The 25,142-nt window shown below is 46.9% G+C and overlaps 1 protein-coding gene across 1 annotated transcript in view; it reads left to right on the top strand.

Annotated features, from left to right (window-relative positions):
- ABTB2 (ankyrin repeat and BTB domain containing 2) overlaps nucleotides 1–22,715 on the top strand; it is a 135,025-nt gene extending 112,310 nt beyond the window's left edge. Inside the window, exons 5-17 of the mRNA XM_075095032.1 lie at nucleotides 3,546–3,711; nucleotides 7,114–7,203; nucleotides 7,676–7,777; nucleotides 9,675–9,771; nucleotides 10,815–10,950; nucleotides 12,810–13,036; nucleotides 13,825–14,003; nucleotides 15,012–15,117; nucleotides 15,231–15,333; nucleotides 15,998–16,088; nucleotides 17,868–17,936; nucleotides 18,875–18,988; nucleotides 20,397–22,715. Of these exons, the coding sequence (XP_074951133.1) occupies nucleotides 3,546–3,711; nucleotides 7,114–7,203; nucleotides 7,676–7,777; nucleotides 9,675–9,771; nucleotides 10,815–10,950; nucleotides 12,810–13,036; nucleotides 13,825–14,003; nucleotides 15,012–15,117; nucleotides 15,231–15,333; nucleotides 15,998–16,088; nucleotides 17,868–17,936; nucleotides 18,875–18,988; nucleotides 20,397–20,594 (1,678 nt within the window). The 3' untranslated portion in view covers nucleotides 20,595–22,715. The remainder of the gene's footprint in view (nucleotides 1–3,545; nucleotides 3,712–7,113; nucleotides 7,204–7,675; nucleotides 7,778–9,674; nucleotides 9,772–10,814; nucleotides 10,951–12,809; nucleotides 13,037–13,824; nucleotides 14,004–15,011; nucleotides 15,118–15,230; nucleotides 15,334–15,997; nucleotides 16,089–17,867; nucleotides 17,937–18,874; nucleotides 18,989–20,396) is intronic.
- Nucleotides 22,716–25,142: the final 2,427 nt, after the last annotated feature.

Below are 25,142 nucleotides of genomic sequence, written 5' to 3'. Positions count from 1 at the left end.
AATTCTGTAAGAAAACTAAGATCCTTTCCTACCTTTTACCTCACCAAACTGTTCCTCCGTAGGGACTACACGCAGTGTGCCTTCCCTGCAGGTGAATCAACCTCTGCTCTAAAGTAATAAACGTCATCTCTGTAGTAGAGGACAAAAAAAATCAAAGTTAAGTTTGATCAGGTCTTTGTTCTGAACTGTCTTGCCTGAGTTTTATTTTCAGAGGTCTAAGGGTGTTCTGTGATGTGTGGTATGAGGGAAAGAGCATTGTCTTCTTGCTGCATGACAGATTTAAACTAACTGAAAAAAAAAACATGAGGAGAGAGCAGTGCCTCATTTCCCGTGCCCATGATATGATCCTTTAAGGCAGCCATTTGTATCCAGCCTTTAGAGCACATTTAGGGGAAAAGGAAATCTTGGAACTGAAGCCAAATTTATCCCTGGGTCCCTCTGTGACTATAGGCAAATTACAACCCGCTTTTCCTCATGATGCACAGGCTAAAAGTCATATAATGATAGTTCCTTGCAGGGGTGATGCATCAGGGAAGGGTATGTTGAAATCCCTGAAAGAGGAGTTGTGCAGAAGAACAAAGTATAATTAGTATAACCTGAAATTCAGACCTCTAATATCTGTTCTCTGACACAGACTGCTTGGGCAGTATAGGCTTCCGCAAAAACTGTTTATGTCTTAGTGGATGAAGCCTTCTAATAGGATGCTCTCAGTTTATGTCTGCCAGATGATTTATAAACATCTGCAGTGCTCAACTCTTACTGGTGAAATAATATAATTGGGGAAATGCTAGATTCCAGAGAACTGTGTTTCTTTCCCACCTGTTATTAAAAGGTTCGATACTAGTAGTTGTAGTGGTGGTTACTGCTTATGAAACCCAAAGAGCACAGCAGGCTCCTGCTCCCTCATCAAGCTACCCCTTCCCAAACAAGGACCTCAGCCCTATCCCTTTCCCTGCTCTCTGGGCCCTGCCTCCCCGATGTCTCTCCGTCCACCTTCAGTTCTTCAGCTGGGTGTACGTGGGAGTGCTACCTGAGCAACTGCAGGAGCATGGGCTTTACTCTAGGAAGCGTGCAAGAGGTTGCCTCTCTTCTCCACAGGATAACAACTCACCCATGGAAAACCTGCTGAGGTTACAGCTGCCGCACAGCAGCTGTGCGTATGTGAGCTCTGCCCCTGCCAGCTCTTGTAGGATGCTCTAACTTTTACCACACTCTAAAAGAAAAAGCTATTTTGCATCTATGGTAGAAGAGCATGTTGTCAAGGTACCGCTACAGAACAGCAAGCGTACGGTAACTTCTGTATGGGCTGAGCCTGCAGGTCCCCCAGGAGTAAAGCTCACAAATTATAACTTCAAGTTCTTGCGTGTGAACTGGCCTCCTGACAGCTGCCTCCTGGCAGCTCTACACCAAGAACCACCGGCCACCTTTTTGCTGGCTCTCTCTGACAGCTCTGTGCAACTGTTGTGTTTTGCTGTTTGCTCTGCAGGGCTCGTCGGTGAATTGTCCCCCCGCCACCCTTGCTCCGACAGTGCCTGTAAATAGCACTGGGTGGAATCGTGCCTGTTAGTAAAATAGAAGCGATATGCAGAGAGAGGTATCATTCCTCCAAAAACCTCTATTTTCTGAAGGTCACTGGATTTCAAGGGATGTCACTGTACTTCACTTCTTTTGCATAGATGCTTCTCCTTCTCATCATTATTATACAAAGTCATTGCGTCACATTCTACATAATATTGTAGCATCACAATACTGTACCAACTACCTTAGTAGAACGAGATTATTAATGGACTAGCCTAGCCCTAAGATTTGTATGTGTCTAGCTTTAAGCCTTTTGCCTTACTATCCTCTTGTGCTCTGTACTGGATGTGTCCTCATCGAGTGTCTGGGTGCTTCAGAGATCTTGTCTTCTGATGTACCTGGCTGCCTCAGAGACACATTTGATTTGCAGATGTATCTCCAAAGAGCTACTGACTCCAAGACTGGTACTTTGCTTCCCTGCTGACTGTTCCCCAATTGTACCCTGATGTAGTTCCCCTCTGAAAGCAGCTGCGGTGAGATGCTGGTTTCCCCAGTACAGTGTGACTGGTCACCAGGCTGCGGAGGGATCTTTGTTAACTCAGCATATTGTTCGTAGCATCTGCTCACCATTTGTCATCCACCATCAAGGCAAGTTCAGGAGCATTAAAAGATGACCAGCTGAATTGAAACTTGACTAAAATTCATCTTGAATCTTCTACACGAAGTGATGAGCGTTTTACTTACCTGGCAGGCCATACCAAGTTTCCAGAAGAGCTTAGCCTTATTGAAAGAATCTCATTTTTCAGAAGAACTTGGCAGGCTGATATCTGACTTGCTGAGAGTTTGCACAAGAGCCTGTGTTGAAAACCAGGCAACTAGTAGAGAAGGCATTCACCCTGAAATAACATCAAAGGGCTGACCATATCAGTGCCCAGCTGAGATAGGGAACACCTCCAGTTTGGCAACGTTTCTTCAACAAAGGAGATACCCTTAGAGGTTTGGAATTCAGAAGTCCCTGAGCAGATAACCAGAGGATTTACAGTAATCCCTGGGCTCCTTCCAAATGAGTAAAGGTCATTTGATAGTCATCTAAAGATTAAGGATTTAACAGAGCCTCATAGAAATGTCAACACGCTTCCTTTTACTGGGGCATTAAAAAGAAGTTGAGAATGTTCCACTCCCCGAATTTGATTTTTATTTCACATTTTTATTTTGATTTTTTTCTCCCAGAAAAGAATTGTTATCTTCTTTCAGAAATGCCTTTTATGTCAAAATAATACCTAGTCTGATAGACCGACAGCAAAATTGTTTCATCCTAGAACTACACCGGTATTTTATTAGATCACTTTCTCTCCATCTCCTTCTTCACCTTGCAGTATGTTTTTGTGTACGTTCGATGGATGCTATCCTATAACAAGCGGGAAAATGCAAACACGGTATAGAAAATATATACAGCTAATTACTGAAAGCAGCCAGATTTTGGTGGGGGTTTTTGTGACAAGCAGAACTAAGGAAACCTGGTTGCTGCAGGTCTGCAGCCTGTGACTGGCCCCACCACAATAACCTCGCTGCTGCAGTAACCCCAGTCGCTCGCTGCCCATCATGGTTCGGGCATATTCCAGCACCCCCTTTCACTTCTGCTGGGTAAGATGTAGCAGGAGCGGTGCCTGGTCCAGACCCACCAGCTGTAGTGAAGGGCTGGGTGGAAACTACCACTTTTGACCAGGAGTGAGGATTTCTCCCTGCCTTTTCCTCGGAGGAGGGCACCGACAAGGTTTCTCCACTTGGACACCTTTTTTAAAATATTTTTTGCAGTGTTTACGTGAACTTAGTGTCTTTCTCTAAGAACTAAAACTTCTATCTTCAGTGTGAGTGAAGTTAGCCAGGTTTTTCAGAAATGATTGTGCAGTAGGGATGGAATACGATAGGTAAAATAATGAAAATTCATGAGACTGATTTCTTAGGAGCTGGGGCTTTAAAAAAAAAAATTTAAAAAAAATATCCAGAAATTATTCTGTTCTTCACAGACCTGAGTGCTGCTTTAGTTCCTTCCGGAGACTGGATGCTAAGGCTGCTACTGAAAAATTCCAGCAGGATCTGGGCTTCCGAATGCTGAACTGTGGGAGGACGGATCTGATCAACCAAGCAATCGATGCACTGGGACCTGACGGGGTTAACACCATGGATGATCAGGTACGCCGTATAAAAATTGTTTGCATGAACAGCTTGCATGTTCCTTTCTGCGTGGCAAATCAATACGCGAGGTCATGTTAGTTGCCTCTCTCCTAGCCTTTTCTAACTCTAGCTTGTGTTTTAGTCTGAAAATGGATCCATTAAAAACAGAAAAATAACGCCCCCAAAAGCCAGGCAAAGCCTGGAGTGAATTGTTTCTTTATCAGCTGGAATGTAGGCCTGCTCCTTGGACGGCCTCTCTCAGGCACTGACGAAGACAGGTTAATACGCTGGCGGCGAATGGAAAGTCTGGTGTTGTCTTAATGCTAAGACAACGTCAAAACAAAGTGGGTTTTCCCAGCGACGCTCTCTTCTGGTTCAACAGCCCGAATCCAGGCTGGGTCAGCGATGAGTGACCAAAAGGCGTTACTGCCTGATGGCTTACGGGCTGCCTGTGCGGAGTTACACGTTCTCAGTACAGTCTGGCGTATCAGAAGCGGCTCCGAGAACCCCAGTGCTGTTGGTATCAGTCGGTATTAGCTTTGTTGAAAGTCCGTCGTGCTGATGCATCTGTTTTTTCATTTTTATCTCTCCCCGCTCAGCTGCATTGAACCGCAGGGATTTGGTAGTCTGGGGAGTCTTTAGGTGCTTCTGCTTGTGCTGTCAGTCCCATCAAGTAAGACCAGAGTCTGTTCTCTAGGGCATCGTTCAGTGCATTGAATTAGCTTTTAATTTAAATAACCTTTTTAATTAAAAAATAAAACCATTCTAAACCTCTCCCAAATAAACACTCCTTATAGCTGTCACAGCAATGAGAATGAGCTGTCATGTCTCAGAAACAATAGGATATTCAGCAGCAGGGAGGACTTACGTTCAAATAGAGAGGGTTTCTCACACACAGCATTTTGCTGCAGTGGCATTTCAGACTAAAGTCTGAAACCGGCACATCTTCCGTGGTACTTTCCACCATCCTGCAGTTTTAAAGGAAATGTGAATGTGTGCACAAATACAAGCAGAAACTACTCGTGCACAGGCTTATATTTGGGTATGTAGTTCCCTCGTTTACATATCCAATACAAGGAGCTTTGTGGTCACAGAGGTGGGGTATCACATCCCAGGTGCCCTCGATGCTGACTTAATTGAAGTGTTAAAGGGAGCAGATCTATATTACGAAGGTCTGCTGCTTACTTATTTTAATTTCCTTTTCATAAGTTTTTGCAGTTCTATTTCTGTAGCCTTGGGCCTTCTGTTTTCTCAGAACAGATTATTTTGCATTGTGAGCTTTGCTATCCTAACACCAAAGATGCTGGTGCCGAGACCATCACTCCTCACAGCGGGATGTTTTTTACCTCTCTTCAGCCAGCCAGCAAACTGGGAGCTCTGTGGCTTTTGTACGCCGAAAGACCCTGCGTTCTGTAGGCAACCCATTGGAAGGTTTGAGGAGTTTCTGCTGTCACTTATTTCTGGTCTCGTTGTCATCCGGTAGCCAGTCCTACTGCGAACAGGAGGGTCGCGGTGTGCTGGCGGCTCTCTCTTCTTCGCAGAATGCTGCTCCCATGTCTCAAAAGCAGTGTTTTGGCACTGACGGAGGAGGGCAGGACAGGCTCCCTCTGGAGATGTTATTGCTCTGAAATTCTCCATTTAAGTGATTCTGGAGCAACTCATCTCTGCAGCTAAGCAGCTGTCCTCCATTGCGCTACCCATCACAGAAGCGTTAAATCCAAGCTCTGGCAGTGACTCTGCCGTAGCTGGAATACGAAACCAAAGCTGAACTTCACAGCCAGCTGCTTTTGCCCTTTCTGTGAAGGAAAGAGCTAAAGCCAGTATACCCAAACCTGGGACAACAGACATAGGCACGGCAACAGAAAGCAGGTCTCTGGGTCCTGTTGTAGGACAGGACATTTACCACTGGCACCTGGTGAAGCTCAGTTTATATATCTTGATTTCTTTAGCTCCCGATGAATCAGTCTTACAACAGCGCACAGTAGGCAGGCACCTCTGAGGCATCGCAGCCAGGTGTGACCATCTCTCACCTGGCAAGTACCGCAACAGTTTTTGTTGTAAATCCTACAATAGACAGAACTGTTGGACTAATTTAACATCTAGGCTTTAGATCCAGGTTCACGTTTAGACCGCTCCCAGAATGCGAGCGTGTCCAACGCCGAGGTGCGTGTTCCAACCCCCTTCCACCTGCATGTGCACGGGGATATCTTTAGAGCGAGGGAGAGAACTCGGAACGTGTCTTCAGAAACATGAGGTTGGAGCAGGACCCTGTATTCGCTTCTAGTGGGTGCCAAGCAGCGCTCTGGTGTCGCAGGATTTGAGGTGTTTAGGAAAACAATCTGTTCTTCCCGTTGCGTACTGAGGAACAAGCAGGGAATGCAAAACTGATATTAAAAATAATTTTTAAAATATTAAAAAACAAGGCAAGCTAAGTCTATACAAACCTGTTAGTTTTAGAACCCTGACTGTGGCAGGGTTTGTGCCTGCAGACCCTAGTTTTGAATTCCCAGTTAAGTTTACTTGTCTATAATGAGAGTGGATCCTCCCAAGGCCCCCAAAAGCCAAACCCACCATCCCCCCCCCCGCCCCTGAAACATCTTTGCGAATGTAACTGCGTCAGATGCAGGGAGGCTGGGATTGTGGCTGTTTTGAAAAGACACCTTTGCAGATAAAAGATAGAACTCCTCGGTGTGAGATGTTAATTCTGTTTTACGACACGTGTCTGTCTCTAAAGATGAAGCTGTAGTATTAAACAACGAGCCGCAGAGAAGAATTCGAACGCTCACAATAATAATTAAAGGGGGGGGTAAGGCTGTAGGGCGTAAGCAGGAATGGATTTTACGAGGCCATTTCCTTTCTGTCCTTGGCTACTTCTGGAATGAACTCTGTAAGTAAGGCTCATTTCTCTCATAATTCATCTCTGAGCTGTCATGGTTTGCTGGTTAAGTAGAGAGAAGGAGAGAGATTTATGGGATTGAAATGCTGAAATATTACAGCAAATAGGATTTTAGCAATGGGGATAAGTTGCCAAATAAATTAATCTTTTTATTTTTGTGTTGTTTTCTGCTTTTGCTTCATCTGGCCACAAACGATCCAAGAAATGGTATTTCTTTTTTGGCAGCCTTGAGAAAGCTGAAGAATTGCGGACAATACACGGTTGGGATTTTCAGTGATCCCTTTTGCCTTCTTGCAATCTTGTCCCATGACGTTTTGTCCACGTCACTTTCCAGAACTAGCGCGTTGTGCCCGCTCTGCATTGAAACCAAATCGTTTTGAGCATACGCTCACGCTGTCCCTACACACGTGCACGCCTGCACACACGCTCTTCTATACGTTAAGATTCCAGCTTGCCCTGTCGGTCACTGTTTCACTGTTGATAGGTATAGAAAGGTAACTTCTTTTTTGTTCCTTTTCCTGAAGGGTATGACCCCGCTAATGTACGCCTGTGCTGCTGGAGATGAAGCCATGGTCCAAATGCTTATAGATGCTGGAGCAAATTTAGATATACCAGTGAGTAATAGGGGACCTTCCCCCCATAATTATTCACCTGTTAACTAGCAAGAGCAGTTATGAAACCTCTTCTAGCAACTGAGGGCTTCGTTTCTGGAAGCTTCTGAGCAAGCCACTCCTTTCAGAATCCATTGCTTCAGGGATTTGGGAGGGGGGAAGAAAACCTTCAAAACCTCTTGGAGCGCTCAGTGGCTCCAATTATGATTGGCATCGGCAAGTCTAATAGGCATGGGTGGGGATAAAGGGGCCTCCCTCCTGGAAGAGCTGCCACTGGGAGAAACCAATAAGCCCATTAAAAAGGCCCGGGGGACTGGGCAGAGTGACTAGTGCTGGCAGTGTTCTCTAAATGGCCTAAGTTACCATTCCCTGGGGATGTCACTTAAAAAGAAAAAAGCCAGTTATGTACAAGCCTAAAGATTATGGCAGACAGAGACTGCAGTGGTTAGTAATTAACCTGGTTCCTTTCTCGCAGGTTCCCAGCACCTCTCCACGGTACCCTTCAGTCCATCCCGACAGCCGGCACTGGACTGCCCTCACCTTCGCTGTGCTACATGGGCACATCTCTGTTGTTCAGGTAAGCAGAGAAATCCCCTGGCTGGGGGGCTTTACAGGAGACAGAGAGGGGCTGAAGTGCAGCCCTGCGAGCTGAGTGCAGGGCAGCACCCTCGCCATCAGGCTTCCTGTGCCCGGGTCCGTCGCAGGCTCCACGTGCAGTTTGATGGAATCTTTCTAAGAAACCAGTGAAAAATTGTATGTTTGGAAAATGAGGAGAACGTAACCGATGCTTTTCTTGCAGACCTGTGAATTGATGGCGTAGTTCCTAGCGAGGCCTTGATAATAAAACCCAGCATGTTTCCTTATTTTTGTTTGGTTTCGGTCTCGGTCCAAGGCTTACCACTTCCAGAGCAATGCTGCACAATCATTTCTTTGGTATTAGATAAACTACTGCTTCGTGTGGAGTGGTTACAGGTAGACTGCTTGATCAGGATGCTTTCTGACATCAGATGTTAATTGGTTTATACATTTACATGTGCAAAAACTCAGTGTATGCCGATTTCTGCTCTAATGGCAGCAAATCATCTGTAACTTCCTTTATCATCCTTGAGAATTGCATGAACAAGACTTAAGCTGTCGTGGGAATTGAGCCTCTCGCATCCTTCCCGCTCCCTTTTCTGTGGAATTAACATGGGGGGGAAGCAGAATGGGATGGAGGCCTGGAAACCCTACCTGAAATTCAAGACTCATCACAGGAGATAGTCAATTGCTGGTGAATTTAATTTACCTTCTGCTAAAGGGGGCGGGAATATGTAGGCGAATGAAGGCTGCACAGGCTCATTTTTTGTTTGTGTACATTTGTAAATAATTACAAAGATGAGATGCCACCTGGCAAATTGCCAGGGCAGCCTTTGGCATTACAGAGGTCGGACAGCTTTAATTTACGTGTGAGATAAGAGCGTGATTCTCTCAGGAGATGCAGCCAAGCATATCAAAGCTCCTGATGGACTGCATTACCCACGGTGTTTGTTTCTTGTAGTTTGGTTAAAACTTCTAAAGATTGCATACGTGTTTTTTTTTTTGATTTGGCAACTATTATTAAAAGGGTAGATGCCAGCTCTTGCTGAAATCGGTGTAAAAAATCGCCTTTCCAGTTAAGGTCTACCATGCAATGCTCGCATGGAATACAGCCAGCTGGACTCCTACGGCCAGCGCAGGAGCCTCCGGCAGCCAAGCACTGGGGATGCACACGCAGGCAGGGCTCGCCCACCAGCCTGCACCTGCAAGCGGTGCTCTGGGTGCCCCGATGCCGTCTGCCAGCCCTACCTGGCCATAAAGGGTCCCCATCACGTTGTAACCCTCTCGCCTTCATCTGCGAGGGGGGTAATTTCCCTTGTGAGCAGCTCGGTGCGTTCAGTGAAAGCAGGTTCTGTGTGTGGCAAATCACTGCAGCTGCCAGGGCCTCCTCACGCAGGCTCGGCGAGGTATGTTTGGCCTCCAGGGCTAATTCCCTGGAGGAACCCCGTTTCCTGAGCACAGCGTGAAGCTAAATAGGATGGACTTCCTGCGCTGAAGAGAAGCTCTGATTGCAGAGCTCTTTAGAATTGGGAAGTTACAATTGCAAAACCATGTTCATAAAGGAGATTTTAATAAAAATAGTAGGTGATGTCCTCCAAGCTGCCAGCTGAGCACCTTTCCAGCACAAACTCGCTATTGAAAGCACCGTAAAGCAAAAGAAAATACGAAAGCTGGGGATTGGCATTCAAGCGGAGAATTTAGCCCTAGGCTGAGTGAGGAAACGCGAGAGAAATTTGGCTTGCAATAGGTATTTTGCTTTAGCCTTTGAGATGGTCCATTTGTGCGCATGGGCTCTTCCCTATGAATCTACTGGTTTTCCTTTCGAACACAGCCTCTTCTGTCTTGTCTTTCTGAATTGCTCTTTTCTCAACTCCGTGTCTTTCCTGTGCCTCTTGCAGCTGCTCTTGGATGCTGGTGCCCATGTTGAGGGCTCTGCCGTTAACAGTGGGGAAGACAACTACGCTGAGACTCCGCTTCAGCTGGCTTCAGCAGCAGGTAAGCTCAGCGCAGCCTCAGCACGCTCTGCCTCTTGCTACCACACAATAACCACAACCGATTCACGCGTGGGTCCGGTGTCTGTAAAACGTGTTAGGAGTCACTTTGCACGGCATTCTAAGGTACCGTGGGTAGAGGAGAGATCCGATGAGTGGCGTGGTGAGCTGGCTACCAAAAAGTCAGCATTTTTTTTCATTTCTAAACACTAGCATGCTACAGTTCCTACACTGGTAGGATCCCCGTCAGGGCTGGCAGCGACTACCAGCTGTCGTCACGTGGCAAGAGCCTGATGGGCACTAAATGGGCGTCTGCTTTTGCACCTAGGCCCAACACTTACCTCCCCGCAGCAGCCCCCATAGTAAAGCTGACTGAAACAACTCCTTTGCGCTGTCGAGAAACGTAAACCAGCTACTGTCTAGTCTAGGCATGTCCTGGATCTAAATAACTTCCAGATGCAAAAATTAACAAGTTTCAATTCAGCCTGGGGAAAAATAACTGCTATATAAAGAAATTAGGTTTATTAATTTATTAAATACAAGTAAAATTCTGCATTTCTTCTACCTAACTGTCATGAGACAAGTTCAGCATTCTGTGAACGAGTCTGGGCTAGCCTAAAAGTGTTCTTCAACACTGCACCGATATACTTGTCTGCGGGGTGGTTTTATGAAGCTGTGGTCAGCACGTGCAGCGTAGAGCAGCGCCCGTCCAGCCTTCTCTGTTAACCTCATCCACCAGCTGAAGGGCCAAGACTCTCTTCCTAGTTAGCTGGTTGCGTACATCTCTGCTGGTGCGTGTTGGAAGCGCCAGACCAGTTTAATTCTCTTTTCAGTCTGCCTCTGGCTAGCTGCGTGTTCTTTAAGTGCTTTGTGATTCAGTTTCTCTCTCGGAGATGTTACAAAGCCTCGTGCATGCTTGCAGGGTGCTCTGAAAGCCTTGGTAGCATGAGAGTTGCCGGTACAGTCTGTTACCAGTCCTACGCTGTATGCTTTCAAAGAGGTAATAGACATGGAATCACCATTATTTTTCTGTCCATTTTTCCCTAGGGAACTACGAGTTGGTCAGCTTATTGCTCAGCAGGGGTGCCGACCCACTCCTGAGTATGTTGGAAGTCAACGGTATGTCTTCATCGCTTCATGAAGATATGAATTGCTTCAGTCACTCGGCTGCACACGGGCACAGGTGAAGCTCCAGTCGTGTTCAGAACAGGGTTTTTTTTTTGCCAAAGGCTGTCGCTGTAGGTACTTTTATGTGACTTTGTATTGTGTGTCCTATACCCAAATCCTCGTGGTGTTGACTCTGCTGATAGCACCCGTTTTTAGTGCAGTGCAGTTTCTCAGACTATTCCGATTCTGATGCAGGTAGCGCCTTTTGAGCATTTTGGGGAACCAAAAGATTCTTTAAACTCGTAGTTGCTCTCTGTTACATCCCTTTGAGAAAAAAATGATGCAAGGCTTTTGTTATTCAGCAGCTATAACTTTGATAAAAGAAAGGGATTATATTTTAGTCAAAAGCACAAAATACAGGAGAGAGATCTTTGCTTGCTTTTTCTTATTCTCTCACTTGCTGGCCTAGCTCTGCAGCACTAACGGTGAGGAGCTGGTTCTGGGCCACACGTGAGCAGACTAAGTTCCACCTTATGAGATTGTGGTTCGTGTTCTGAGACAGAATCTAACTGCATTAATGATTGCAGAAATAATCTGCAGCAGAATTGGGTTGACTGCACCTCTGGTTTTCAGCTGGCTGACCAAGAGATCAGTCATTAAAATGCTGAAGAGCCAACCTGGGCTTTCCAACCCTGTTTTCAGGGTAGTTATTTAGAAATAAGACATTACTTACAAACTCATCCAGAAATCCTTCTGTTCCCAGAAGAAAATGTTAGCGTAACAAGCCAATTAAAACAGCCCTGAAACCGCCCGTGTCGATGGGCTGAGAGTGAGCCACAGGGTCTTACAGCAGTACAGCTGGCCCTTCCAGTAGCATCTTAAATAGTAGCTACCACCTTTGCTGAACACAGCTGTGCTTTGCAGCGGTGCCAGAACTGCACGTCCAGGTACATCGCACATCTGGATACACTGGGGAAAATATCCCAAGCTCAAATAAGGCCCAAACTCTGCAAAGCTGGAACGGCCTAATGCGGTTATTTACAGTGCAAAACTACACAAACACGGTTCTGTTCCCAGCTCTGTTCTCCTCCCACAGACTTCTGCAACTTCTAACCGTGCAAACTGTGAAATTGAAGGCTTATTCTCCAATCGGAGAGGGCAGGGTGATCCTAAAGCACAAAATTAACGGTTTTTTTAATTCATACTGAGTAGTGTGGGTGCAAACAGAGCACCAGCTAGTGGCAGTTCAGTGTCACAGCTGAGCATTCGGGTGGACGTGCTGGGATGGGGAACGACTGCTGCAGATGGCTCCAGCTGCCTGTAGGACACCAGGGAGGCAAGCTTTCTAAAGTGGCTGGACACAAACAAGCAAGCCTCCTCCTTGCAACTGCTGTGTGAAATTCCAAAGCGAAAATAATTCTCCCCGGATTTGGCGATGCAGAAATATCATTTTTTAATGGTTTCTGTTTACTGACACAGGAAGCGAGTCTGACTAAAACAACATAACAATTGGTTGGAGATGGGCATTTGGGAAAACAGCAAGGGTTCTAACAGATGCTCTCTGGTAAATCTTACGTCAGAGCTTCAGATGTTACCACACTGAGGTCTGGCGGAAGGAAGCGTGCTTCTATGCCAAAGTATGGACTGCAGTACAAACCAGTTTGCCCTAACACTCTGAAATATGCCCTGGTAGCACTAAGGTACCCGAGCATACTCCATTCTTTTGCCCTTCCTACCAGGGCATCAATTTCGATGTGGAACACGGAATAGGGAAGGACAAGCGTTTTAAATACTGCTCCGTATCTGCCAGCTGTCTGTCTTTTGGAAGGAAATTATTATTTCCTAAGCCAGATCCCTAAACCCAACTCACCATAGCCCTGTCTGAATTGTTGATATTTCATTTATTAATAAGTGGTATCTCTTCTTCCTCCTCAGGAACGTTCTGCGCAAGCTCCTGACCCAGCCCCAACAACTGAAGGGAGATGTCCTCTCGCTGGAGGAGATTTTAGCTGAGGGAGTGGAGAGTGACACCTCCAGCCAGGGCAGCTCCAGCGAGGGGCAAGTCAGGCTCTGTAAAACCAGAATGAAGGCTCTGCAGGAGGCCATGTATTACAGTGCTGAGCACGGCTACGTAGACATCACCATGGAGCTCAGAGCACTTGGTAAGGTGTTTATTTTAAGCATTGTGCACTGTTAAGGTGTGAAAAGCTTTTTCCTCTACCCCTTTCACTTGGAGAAGAATCTGTAAACCCAACTGCAAAGCTATCCCAAGCTTATGGGAAACTAGCTGTCTAATTTAATTTAAAAAGTGTTTAAGGCTCCTCACAATTCTTTGCAAATTCCCACTGATCGAGGATGTCCCTTACTTTTGGCTGGATCCTCTGTTCCCAAGTATTAACAGCAAAGGCCACGTCCCTTCCTCAGATACTCTGACACCTGAAATTCAGTGTTAAAGAAAGAGGCTGGTCTCAAAACCAAAGATAACATCAGCGATTCAGTCATTTAAGGTGAAAGAGCAGATCTGATCTGAAGGTAGGAAAGAGAAGCTTTGAAGCTTGTGTGTCTAGACTGTTACAGGTAACCAGAAGAAAAGACCTCGCGCCATGTTTGCATAGGGTTGGGTTTTCTCATGGATTCAGTTCAAATTTATTTTGTAGTTCTGACTAATCGAGAGGCTTAAATACACAATAGGGAGGTTCTGGTCCTTAGAAGCAGCAGAAAGTTCCAACTTCTGGTCCTGGTACCAATCCTTTGCTGTTGTAGATACATCACTTAATCTGTCAGTGACCCAGTTCAGTCACCTTTAATAGTAAGACAAAAATGTATCAGCTGTTAGGGTGCATGTAAAGATGTAGTTCAGTGCCGCTAAGTGTTAGTAATAGCAGCGGAACCATCTACTCACAGGTGCTTCAGCAAATCATCATCTTTGCCCTTTTTGCTGTGGCTACAGGAGTCCCATGGAAGCTCCACGTGTGGATCGAGTCACTACGGACAACCTTCTACCAGTCCCGTTACTCAGTCGTACAGACCCTCTTACGGGAATTCGTCACCATTAAGGAAGAGGACTACAATGAAGAATTGGTTAACGAAGGGTTGCAGCTCATGTTTGACATCCTCAGAACCAGCAAAGTAATTATGAGTTTTGTAACAGCATCAAAATCAAGTGGTTTGGTTTTTGCTATTGGAGAAGGTAGCGCACAGCAAGCACACGTGAATGCCTGTGCGAAGTCCCTAATGAGTTACGGTATGAGAACAGCCCTGGTAGCATTTAGCTCAGTTCATTTCCAGCCCGCAAAGGCATTAATTTCAACAGAAATGAAAGCTGTTCTGTTAAAGGCCCGTTCAGCCACTGGCTTTTGAAATGATGTGAATGTAAGAGGAAGATTTACCAGTACAGCACTGGGCAGTTCAGGTTCTCTCAGTGTCTTCTAGGAGTTCTCTGAACAATGCCTTTGTTCAGCAACATTTTCCTTCTACATCTTCCTTTTATTTAAAGGTTGCCTGTGACTGTTTTTTTTTTCCCCTTGCTTTTCAAGGCACGTCTAGAACGGATTTGATCCATGGTATATAGTTTAGCTGTCCCATTTTGCAGATAAATTCGCTCGGTCTCTACCACGTTCTCCTCCAAGAGGCTGTTGTCCTCCATGTGAGGAGGGGGATGCCTGCCTTCTGACTGTAGGCGGGATACGTTTGAAATGCACGAACAGGGGAAGCTGAGGAGTATGTACAGCTCTTGATCTCCCCATAATTGGTCACTGCAACATACACCGTAAGTGTCCTTTAAATTAAAAGGAAGAGATAAAACTGGCTAACTAAAACCAATTGCAGACTAGGAACTGGAACTTGGTATCCGACACTGAGCTAATATAATGAATCAAATCTTGCTGAGGGGGCTTACGTGCTACAGAGCAAGTGGAAGGATGAGCTTCTGCTGGTGGACTCTTTCCCCTGACAGAGGTTGGCCCATCAACTGTTGCTGAGAGCATTCTGCTTGTTCAGACCGCGCGCTTGTCCCTCCCTTTGGAGGTAATTCTGTAGGGTGCAGTCGCTATTAGCCTCAGACGAACTGTTACACAGCACGTTTGAAACCTGGTCGATACAGAGTGCCCACTGATTCCTGTTCCGCCCTCCTTACAGAACGACTCTATCAATCAGCAGCTTGCCTCCATCTTCACCCACTGCTATGGCAGCAGTCCGATACCCAGCATTCCTGAAATCCGAAAGACACTGCCAGCTCGGCTAGGTAAGTTTCTCACCTGAACGGTGACATTCTCGTCACTGGTTGTTTTTTTTTTTTAAAGCATCCACAGTTTCAAAAAATAATGACCCTCCTTTTCTTTTTTCTTACCCTACCAGATCCTCACTTTCTAAACAATAAAGAAATGTCTGATGTAACTTTCTTAGTAGAAGGAAAGCTATTTTACGCACACAAAGTCCTGCTGGTGACTGCATCTAACAGGTGAGTCGCTTTCCACAGCTAAGTGTTACTGAAGGCCCAAACCTTCCTTTCTCTCGTCTGTGTGACGAGCTGCCAGTCACCCTTTGCAGTAAGGCAGCTGCTAAGGGCACGATTCCAGACCATAATTCAGGTCTGCAGGACCAAGCCACATCATCTTTGCTACTGTTAAGAATAGTAAGAGAGTAAAGATGTGGTTTTCTAGCCAGTCCTTGTATGCGTTAGAGGTTTGCAGAGCTCTGCTGACATTAACCGACCAGTAACTATCCCAAAACACCTGTGCTGCAGTTGGAGTGTACATATCCAGCCACCCACCGCCCCTCCCTTCCCCCTCTCAGGGTTTGCTAGCTAGAGCTACGCTTGCTCCAGATTGCCTGGAACTCTCACCCCTGACCTGGCACACTTGCAGTCGTTCCTTTCTCTGTTACTGGCACAGTAACAGTGTTTTGCAACTGTTACAGGGTGGGACTGGGTCAGAGCCAACCGATTTACAGGTTAAGTTGTCCCTAAAGTTCTGAACTGTCACTAAATTGAAAGAAATGTTTGCAAGTTGAAAATGGAAACAAGAGCGGGGAAGCATCTTTATTTTTCCCTTCCTTGGGCTGTTTGTCAATAGGTAATTAGCATGTGAAGCACTAATACAGAGATCTGTTAAAACCATTCTCAGGTTTAAGACGCTAATGACCAATAAAACAGAACACGACAGCCATGGCAGCAAGACCGTTGAAATCAGCGATATGAAATACAATATTTTCAAGGTATGTAACTCTGCCTTGCTTTACTCTTTTCACCTTCTCACGTACTTGGAAGCCAAGAGGGCCAAGGCTTAGTATCGCAGGTAATGTGTAAGTAGAGATGGAGTTCATTTTGCCGCACTTGTATTTCAGGAGTATTCTGATCTTTGACAAAACTTTTCAGCCAGGACCAACCTTAAAGCAGAAACCTCCAGCCTGTTCCCTTCCTAGGCAGCTGACCCTTCTGTAAAGCCGGAGAGACTGGCCGTCTGCTGAAAGTGGTTTTGTACTTTTAAGATACCATTTTCAGGCTGTGCTAAGCAAAAAGTAGATTTATTTACAGCACGTAGACTGCCAGGCTTCATATTAATCCTAATCAGCTGATCAGAAATCAGTGGTGTCCCTTTCAAGAGTGGCTCAAAAGTTTGAATTGCACTTTGCTTTTATGATGTTTCTATATTTAATGGACCTAAGGGAGGTTCATTCACAATGGAGAGAAAGCAGGTTACTTAACACACACCCAAGGAGAAAAACAAGCCAGTGAAGTGTGGTAGTTAAGTGAAATGCAGATCTGGAAAGCTGGAATAAGAGTTGGAAGAAAGGTACAGAACAGGGAAATGTGAAGCGCAGAACAGGCGGTCTAACTGTCCCACTGCAGGGTTGAGGCTTTTCCTTTTTCTCGTTTGATAAGCAAATGACACAGCAAAGCTGTTGGTCGCAGGACCCTCATTGCCTGTAGAGGGAATGAAGTTGACCAGAACAGATTTGCTCTGCTTGCAAGGGGCTATACAAGTTCTGCGTTGCACAGATGACATCCACATTTTGCAGCTCAGGCCACGACAGAAAAAATAGATTGAAACAAGCCTCCTTAATAACATTTTTACATCAAAAGGTTTCTAAAGCTAAGCTTTTGCTTCTCTGGAGAGAGCAACAAATCAAAAAGAATTAAATCAGTGAAATACTTCATGGAATTACACAATCTGATGGTAAATAAAATCAGACAAGGTAAGGAGATGATGGCATCCTACAGCAATCTCAGTTATGGTGTGTGGAGAACGCTGAGCCACCAGAGCTCTGCGCTCTGCTCAGGGCTCTACTGGAAAGCAGCTTTGCTCCCCCGTAATTCTGTTATACAAATAAGGTAATATTAAAAGTAGTAGCTTAGTTTTATTACCACTAGAGTGAGAAATGGTAAGCACAGCATGCAATCCCCACCCCTTCTCACACACCACCCAGGACACTGGAACGGCTTTCCTTTCCAACACCAAATCTAGTCGCTCCCTAGATAAGACAGCACTGGGTTAGCTGGGGGTGCACACATGTAGATCAAAGAGCAGAAGCTGCCTCTTGCTCTCCCTGCAAACAATTAGGTCCTTTCCTCTGGCCCTGATGAGGGGCTGGAAGCTGATTAGAAGCACAGCAGGGGAGGCAAGTGGCTGGGAGGTCCCCGAGACACACATGCTCCCGGCGCAGCAGTTTCAGTGCTCCAGCTAGCTGGCAGCTCTGCGTGCGACCAGCCTGCAAGGCTTTACAAAACCGGATCCAAGGAACCATTTTACAAGGACATTTGTGTTGCTTAGAGACACATTGTCACCCCTCGGCCTAAAATCCTCAACAGGACCCTTTTCAGAGCCCGAGGAAGAAGAGTATTAGAAAGCTGCAGATTTGCAACACTAGGGAAAAAAAAAGCCAACAGTGGAGGCAAGAGCCAGCATACCGCGCGATTCCCATCTGCTCAGCCATTCACAGCCCCTTGCGACTTCAGTGATAACAGCTTCATGCCTGGCCTTCTTCCCATTTCAGATGCTGATGCAGTATTTATACTATGGAGGAACAGAATCTATGGAAATTCCCACCAGTGATATCTTGGAGGTGAGAGTGTTGTCTTCTACGTCTTGCCAAGTGCACTGGGGTGCAAACTGAGCTTGAAAGGCAAAATCCAGGAGCTATAAGAGCAAGCTTCCGATCCCAGAGTATACTTAACACTTTGAAATGGGCTTAAAGTTTCAAAACACTTGCTCAGAAATAAAGAGCTACCGACCATGTTTTGTTACGTCCATGAGATGCTGGGATGGGGGGAGGCAGCAGCAGGGAGGGAAATCATGACAGTGCTTTTGGTACCCAGAGGCAGGTGGGAGCCTCGTTTGCACCATGTCCCCTCTGTCCTGGGAGAAGGAAGCAGGCGTGCTGCACTTGTGCTGGGGCACAGAAACGGCGCAGCTGATTCAGCAGCTCTGGTGCCCACAGCAGGCCAGACACCAAGGGGCTAGAGATAATAGAATTATTAATCATAGAATTATTAAGGTTGGAAAGGATCTCTAGGATCCTCAAGTCTAAGATTGTAGAGAAACGACTGATTTCAAGCTGAACTTCTGCAGAGCAGCTGATGGTGCTGCAAAGACTGGACTAAGAGCACTTCTGTGTTACAGATGGGCCCTTTTACAATAATGCTGCTCGGTCACAAGTAGTCTGGTGAAATTAAAGCTTTAAGCTAAAGACTACACACAACTATTTATTTTGTTCTGAGGAAAGGAGAGGGAGCTTTGAGCAGCCTGGAGCTCATACATCATGGTGATAGAAGGTAGCACAAAAGCACTTCCTGCAGGAGAAGCATATTTTTGCTAAGAAAGGTAATCTGCCAGTCGCCTTAGCTAGGCATTGAGCAGTCTTTCTGCTCTCATGAGGCCTCAGCCATTAAAACAGGGAGTCGGAGGTTGGTAAGAGAGGAAATCACCGGTTCTGTCCTTTTCCCTTCCCTAAAAGCCTTTCAAGGCTCATGATCTCAAATAGCTTCTCTTTTGTCTTGATAGCTGTTGTCGGCTGCCAGCCTGTTTCAACTGGACGGCCTCCAGAGACACTGTGAAATCCTCTGTGCCCAGATGATCAGCATGGAGAACTCTGTTAACATCTATAAATATGCAAAGGTACACACCAAACCGCCTTATTTAAGAATCCCGATGAAACAGGACATATGCTTCCTGCGGTCTCGTTTTGGTAACTAAATACAACAGGCACGGAGCGGGCACCTGCTGTGCTGGTACCTCTACCCCCACCGCAGCCTCGAGTGAGATGTATTCAGGTTCCACTCTGTAAAGTCCTGCACAGCCCTAGTATGTTTTCTTGTCTAAAGCAATCATGTATGAAATTGATGCAAGGTCCCTACAGAGCAGGGGAGAGGCGTCTTAGCTGGCTGATACAGCAACATCGTCCAGCAAAGCCCAGGAGGCTCAAATCCTCAGAGCAGCAGGGGCGACTGATCGTAGTAGAGCAGCTAAGTAGTAAACCCTTTCCTAGCACTCCTGCTGCTAAAACATATTCTTTACAGCTCCAGAACTAGCATGTACTCCTTTGTGTGACACAGATATTCGCCTCTGTAGCAAATAATCCATGTTATCAATTAAATCACGAAGAAACACTCTGCCCCTCCTGGAAGTCCGCAGCAGCAGAGCCCTTAAAGACAAGCAGAAAGACTACAGCAGGGGCTGGTAACGACAGGCTTGTTTACTTCGTGGGTAGTGTCGCACCGATCCTTTTCGATTCCTGCCTCTCACGCTGGGCCATTTTTTTTCCACAGAACTCGGGCTGGTTTCTTTCAGGACCTAGAATGTACAGTATGCAGTGATAGAGAGAGGGCAGGGAGCATTTCCTACTGTCCTTTAGTAATTTTCCTTAAATTACTCTTTGCACAAAGTCCTCAGAAACAGCTCTGTGCGTGCGCGTGTGCACAGTGCTTAATCCCAACCTTGAGTTTCATTGTCCTCCTATTACTGAGCTTCCCCCTCTGGTTCTGAAGCAAAGGGAACCAGATCACAGCCAGAAATCCGCCTAACGTGCTTTAGAAGTGTCACGTTCCTATTCCCCTACATTCAGCTCCTTTTTCTAGGAGTTAGGCTTGCATCCTGTGAACCATCTTCTTACCGCCATGAGCTGTGCGCGCCATCTGGCAGCGCAGCGGTTCACGCTACGGCACACGAACTCCCCGCCTGCGCGGCCAAACAGGTATCTTGGCCACGTCAGCAGCCAGCTGCTCTGCTCCTTTAAGAGGAAGAGGCAGGAGCGCAGGCCAGTGGCTCTGCCAACAGCAGGCCATCAGGGGAAGGAATTAAAGAGCTTGAATGCCTCCCTGCGCACACCTGTGCCCGCAAAAAGCACCAAAAGAAATTATCAGCCATCCCTGGTCCTACCTTCAGTGCTTTTCTACTGTTATTACCGTCCTTCTTCTGTCTTAGAAAACATCAAAGGGAAACACACTAGAAACGAGAAGAGGCTCAGGCATGTCCTTCAGGTCTGCGACATACAGAAAAGGCTAATTGATCTCCCTCTCTCCCGCAGATTCACAACGCGCCTGAACTAGCCTCTTTTTGCGAAGGCTTCTTCCTCAAGCACATGAGCTCTCTTCTAGAGCAGGACTCGTTCAAACAGCTGATCTACAGCAGGAACAGCAAAGTGCAAGGCCTGGACCCTCTGCGGGACTTGCAGACAGCCCTGGCCGGCCGCCTGCACTCCGTGTACGTCACCTCCAGGGTGTGAGGCAGGAACAAGGCAGCGGCAGGAGCGCTGCTTCACACTGCGCGGGGACGTGTCGTCAGGCAAAGCTGTGGCTTTCCTCTTTGCCTTCCGGATCTTGCTGAACGTCCCCTACAACAGATACCCCCTAGGCAAGGGTGCTGCGCCTCGTCCCACTGACGGAGCGGGAGCTGGCTTCTCTGTGCTGCTACTGTCACAGAAACACTGTCACAGCGCGACCACGAACTGCGGGTGCAAGCGAAGAACCTGAACCGAAGAGACCATCACTGCTGCCATTTACACAAGCACAATGCAGGGCTATAGAGAAGCGAGGCGATTTACCTAGGCCCAACACCTAACTTGTAGTCTTACGTGTCTGTCTACACACCGCAATGGCCACCTAGTTCATACGCGTAGGTGTTTTACTTGTAAAAAGGCTGCGTAGAAGGAGTTCCCTAATCCTGCGGACCACTGCCCGTCCAACGAGTCACCTGCCTGAGCGCAAAGGCTGGTGTGCACAAGCTACTTCGCTGTAGTAATAAACACCGGTCTCTACACTGTCAAGAGACTCCAACATAAATTTTCCCCCCAAACCATTTGCACCTTGAGAGAGAGAGAGATTTTGTAGATGTTCAAAGCTGAGTAGAAACTAATACCAACTCTGAAATGACTCTTTAAACCCAATATGAAGAACCAAGCTGGGGCAGGGAGGGGAGAATTGGTTTATTTTTTTAATACTGTCTGTTAATCTGGATCCATTTTGAGGAGGGGAAAAAAAGACTGTTTACCCTTTCACTATTAAGGTTTGATAGTCCCAGTCACTTTCATCTTAAAAACCTGTTTCTGAACATTATCTGTGAGACCCAACACCATAAAAGATGCTTTCTAAAAGACTCAGGTGTAGCAGGAGCTAGCACTATGCTGAAAAAGTGTCCAATAGCATAAATAGCAATAAAAATCTCCCTCAGAGTCTGAGGGACGTAGCGCTTGATGGTTTGGCCTCTCTCTGGAGCCAGTTGGGATTAAAAGCTCTGACCTCTAGTCTCCACTTCCACAGCCTCATCCGTGGGATGCTGTTTCCACAGACAGGCTGCCTCAGCAGGGGCTGGGCGTAGCGCACACCCGGCCAGCTCCTGCAGGTAGGCTGCAGTCTAACACTTAGGCAGCAGCACTTAAACCAGATGCCTCACCTCAAATGCCCAAGATTGACATAAGATTCACATTTTCCCTTTGCTCGCAGCAGGCAGATGTTTCTGGTCCACAAGGGCCCATTCTAGGCCGCCTTCTAGCTGACTGAGGAGACAGGTCAATCTACAGTTCTGGGTCTGAAGCAATGTTTTTGTGTGTGGTTCTTTTTATTTTGAATAATCCCAACCGTAGGAAGGCGGTTAGTTGTGTAAAAACACAGACCTCGCTCTTAGCAACAGCTTTAAGGAAAGACCTTCAGCTGTTCCCACTGACCTTCGTTGGCACCTGCCAAAAGCATTTGCCTGAGACGCTTTCATTTGTTATAGGTGGGTGAAGGAGAAGAGGAAGCCAAGGTCTCAGTGGAGAATTACTGCCTCTTAGAAATTCAACAATTAATTCTGTAACTAAACACACTGGAAGGAGGAGGCTCAGCTGGGCCCAAGCTCCAAAGCACGATGTAGACGTGGTTGAGGCAGACGAAGGGAAGGAGGATGAACTACAGCATCTCCCAGCAAACCCATCCAAATCTGACATCGCCTCATTCTTAAGGGCTTTACAGCAGAGGCGAGTTGCATGCAAGGACACGAACGACTCACCTGGGCTCGGCACGCGGACAGGCACGTTGGTCAGGGCACGCGCCACTTGTGCTTTAGGGACACAGCCAGTTTTTGAAGATCACCAGCTTCAATAACCCTATTTATTATCAGAAAGCCATACAGGTGCTTCAAAATTATCACTGGTCCGCCTAAAAAATACCACAAAAGGCTTTATCTTGGAAAATATTTTCAAGTAGCTGCTCCAGCTATCTGTACAGATACGTAGGTCCTCTTTTGTTGCTGTAATATTACAACGCTTTGTTAATTGTACATTAATGTTGTCATTTATGTAAATGTATCAGGGTTTTATTAACAACGTAATTTTAAAATACACAGCTGCTGTTATTTATTCTGCTCTTCTAAAAAAAAAAAGAGAAAAACCATATTTAACGACTCTTCGGTGGAAAAGGCAGTTGCAGTTTTAGCATCTTTAATTTGGTTTGGGATATATACACCTAATGTTATCCTTCAAACCAAGGGATAGAGAGGCATTCATTTCCCCCTCCTAGGCTCAAACTTCTTACTTCAAAAAAAAGAGTTTAACTTGCATTTTTCCCAGCTGACGCAAGTTCACCTGCTTTCCCTCAAAAAGCAGCAGAGGGTAGTGTTCCAGAAAAATCCTAATTCTAGGATTCTTCTCTGCAGAAGAGATAGAGAAGGTTAAAGCAACTATTAACGTAAAAGGACTCAAGCACACCTCAGAAGCTGAACATCTGCTTCACTCCCTCCCAAATGCTCCCAAACAGAACGGGGAGGAGCAGGTAACGCTCCCTTTCCGAGTCGCTCGGAGCCCACGAGGCTGAAGTGGCTCTGGCTGGGGCGCGGCGCCGGGCGCTTCGCTGCGGCAGTAGCCGGGCTCGTGTCGGCGCAAAGAGCATTTAACGCTCTGACAGCCACACGCAGTCAGCATGCGACAGCGTGGCAACCAAGGGCATTTATCTGCGAGGTAAGAGGTATCCAGGTTTAATTCTGCTATTGGAGCAAGAACTCGACCCAGAAATACCTCCTCCCTGCCCCAAGGTTACCCCATAAACCTTGCAAACCCCTACCGAGTTTGGGGGTAATGGCCGAGCTGTGACTCCAGGCTTGGTGCTACCTCTAGAGGACTCAAAACGCTTTCTCACGACACATTGCAGAGGAAACCCTTAATACAGCCAGAACCTGTACCTGGCTGCCGAGAAGCTCGTTGTAATCGCGGCTTTCCTGCGATTTCCCACCACGCACATAACGAAAGGGAACCGTGCAGCGTATCGCTCTGGTGCGGCAGGGCTTGCAATGCAGTTTATGATAAGCCACCGTCACAAGCATGTCTTAGCATTTGATTTACGTCACCTGAGCGAGTGCTGCTGGGCCGGGCGCATGAGGGCTGCTGGCTCTTGTGTCATGCCATTACATGGCGCGCTTGGAAACCCACCAACGCACACCCCGCCTTGCTCTCAAGAATCATGGAATGCAAACACCTGACGGTCCCTTTGGAGCACTTTTACGCTAAGAAGTAGATTAAATAGAAATTTCTATTAAACTAGTTGCAGATCGCCTCTGTTTTATGCAGCGCTGCCCTTGGAGCCCTGGAAAGTAACATAGCAGAGTTCATCCAGCTTTGGGGAAGCACAAAACTTTGCGGGCCATAATTTCATGGTGCCGAGGGAATAAACAGAGCTCACACATCTGCCTGAACGTGCTCCATGACTTTCCGGGTAAAAGAAAACCTTTTTTTGCTTTACAATAAGCCTCTGCACAGCAGGCAAGCGCTGGCTAATGGAGCACTGCTACTACCTGGCCCTTTGCCCTCATGAAATGCTGCCCGAGCAACAGACCCGGCTTCCTGCACCTGCCAAAACGGGGACAGCCCAGGGGACGCAAGCGGGGGAAAGAGGGGAGTGGCGACTGCCTCGAGGAGCCGGGGCAGCAAGCTGCTGTCACCGCTGCTGGGGGCAGGGAAGAGGACTCAAACGCGAGATTTGCCTCCCCAAAAGGGCGGCTTTGAGTATAAGGGATCCATTAAGCCACAGAAAAGAAAACAGAATGTTGCAGTCGGCGCTATTTGCTCAAGTAAGAGAGAGGCAGAAAAAAGGGTTCTGTTGTATGATGGGGAAAAAAAATAAATCACAGCACAGCAGGGAAAAAAGGCCTTGCTAAGCAGCAACGCCCGGCCCCCGAGAGCTGGGGTCATTTCAGTGCTGTCCATTTTCCTACCATTGGTGACTAGAAACGAGCGGGCCAGTTCACAGCTGCTCGGCTAGAGTACTGCCTTCACGCACAGCGCAGTCGGAGCTCGCTGCTCACTTCCACGCTCGCTGGGCGGGCGGCTTGCTACACCGAGCATGGGATTTGGCCCAACGCTCCGGTCTCCATGTTTAGCTGAGGCAGAAGGCGAAGCGTGTCTGTTGCCACCTCTCTCCATCCTCAGCCTTCACATGCCTGCTAACAGCACGCAGGCGTTAGAAAACGCACGCCACGAGATGCCTGTCGCTTTGAGCCCTTACCAAGAGACAGGCTCGTGATTCAGAGACTACACAGAGAAGTAGTGACACAGTCAAACAAAAATCCAGCTGTGGAAGCAAAAAAAAGACTCCCAAGGCAATATCACAATGGCCAAATGGAAAAGACATACGCCCTCCTGCCCCTTCTACACGCTGCCCTTATCCAATACACCAACCTCTGCTTTCCAGACAGCTCATTTCACCCGCACACAGCTGTGGGAGGCAAGACCCCTCCTGAAAGGACAGCCAGCTCGCAGCAGCAAAGAGCCTCAGCTTCACTGGTTTTACTTCCTCCGGGATACCTC

Source organism: Phalacrocorax aristotelis, chromosome 5, assembly GCF_949628215.1.
Source record: "Phalacrocorax aristotelis chromosome 5, bGulAri2.1, whole genome shotgun sequence".
Lineage (NCBI taxonomy): Eukaryota > Metazoa > Chordata > Aves > Suliformes > Phalacrocoracidae > Phalacrocorax > Phalacrocorax aristotelis.
The sequence above is the reverse complement of the archived record's forward strand: the minus strand, read 5'-3'. Positions and strand labels throughout refer to the sequence as shown.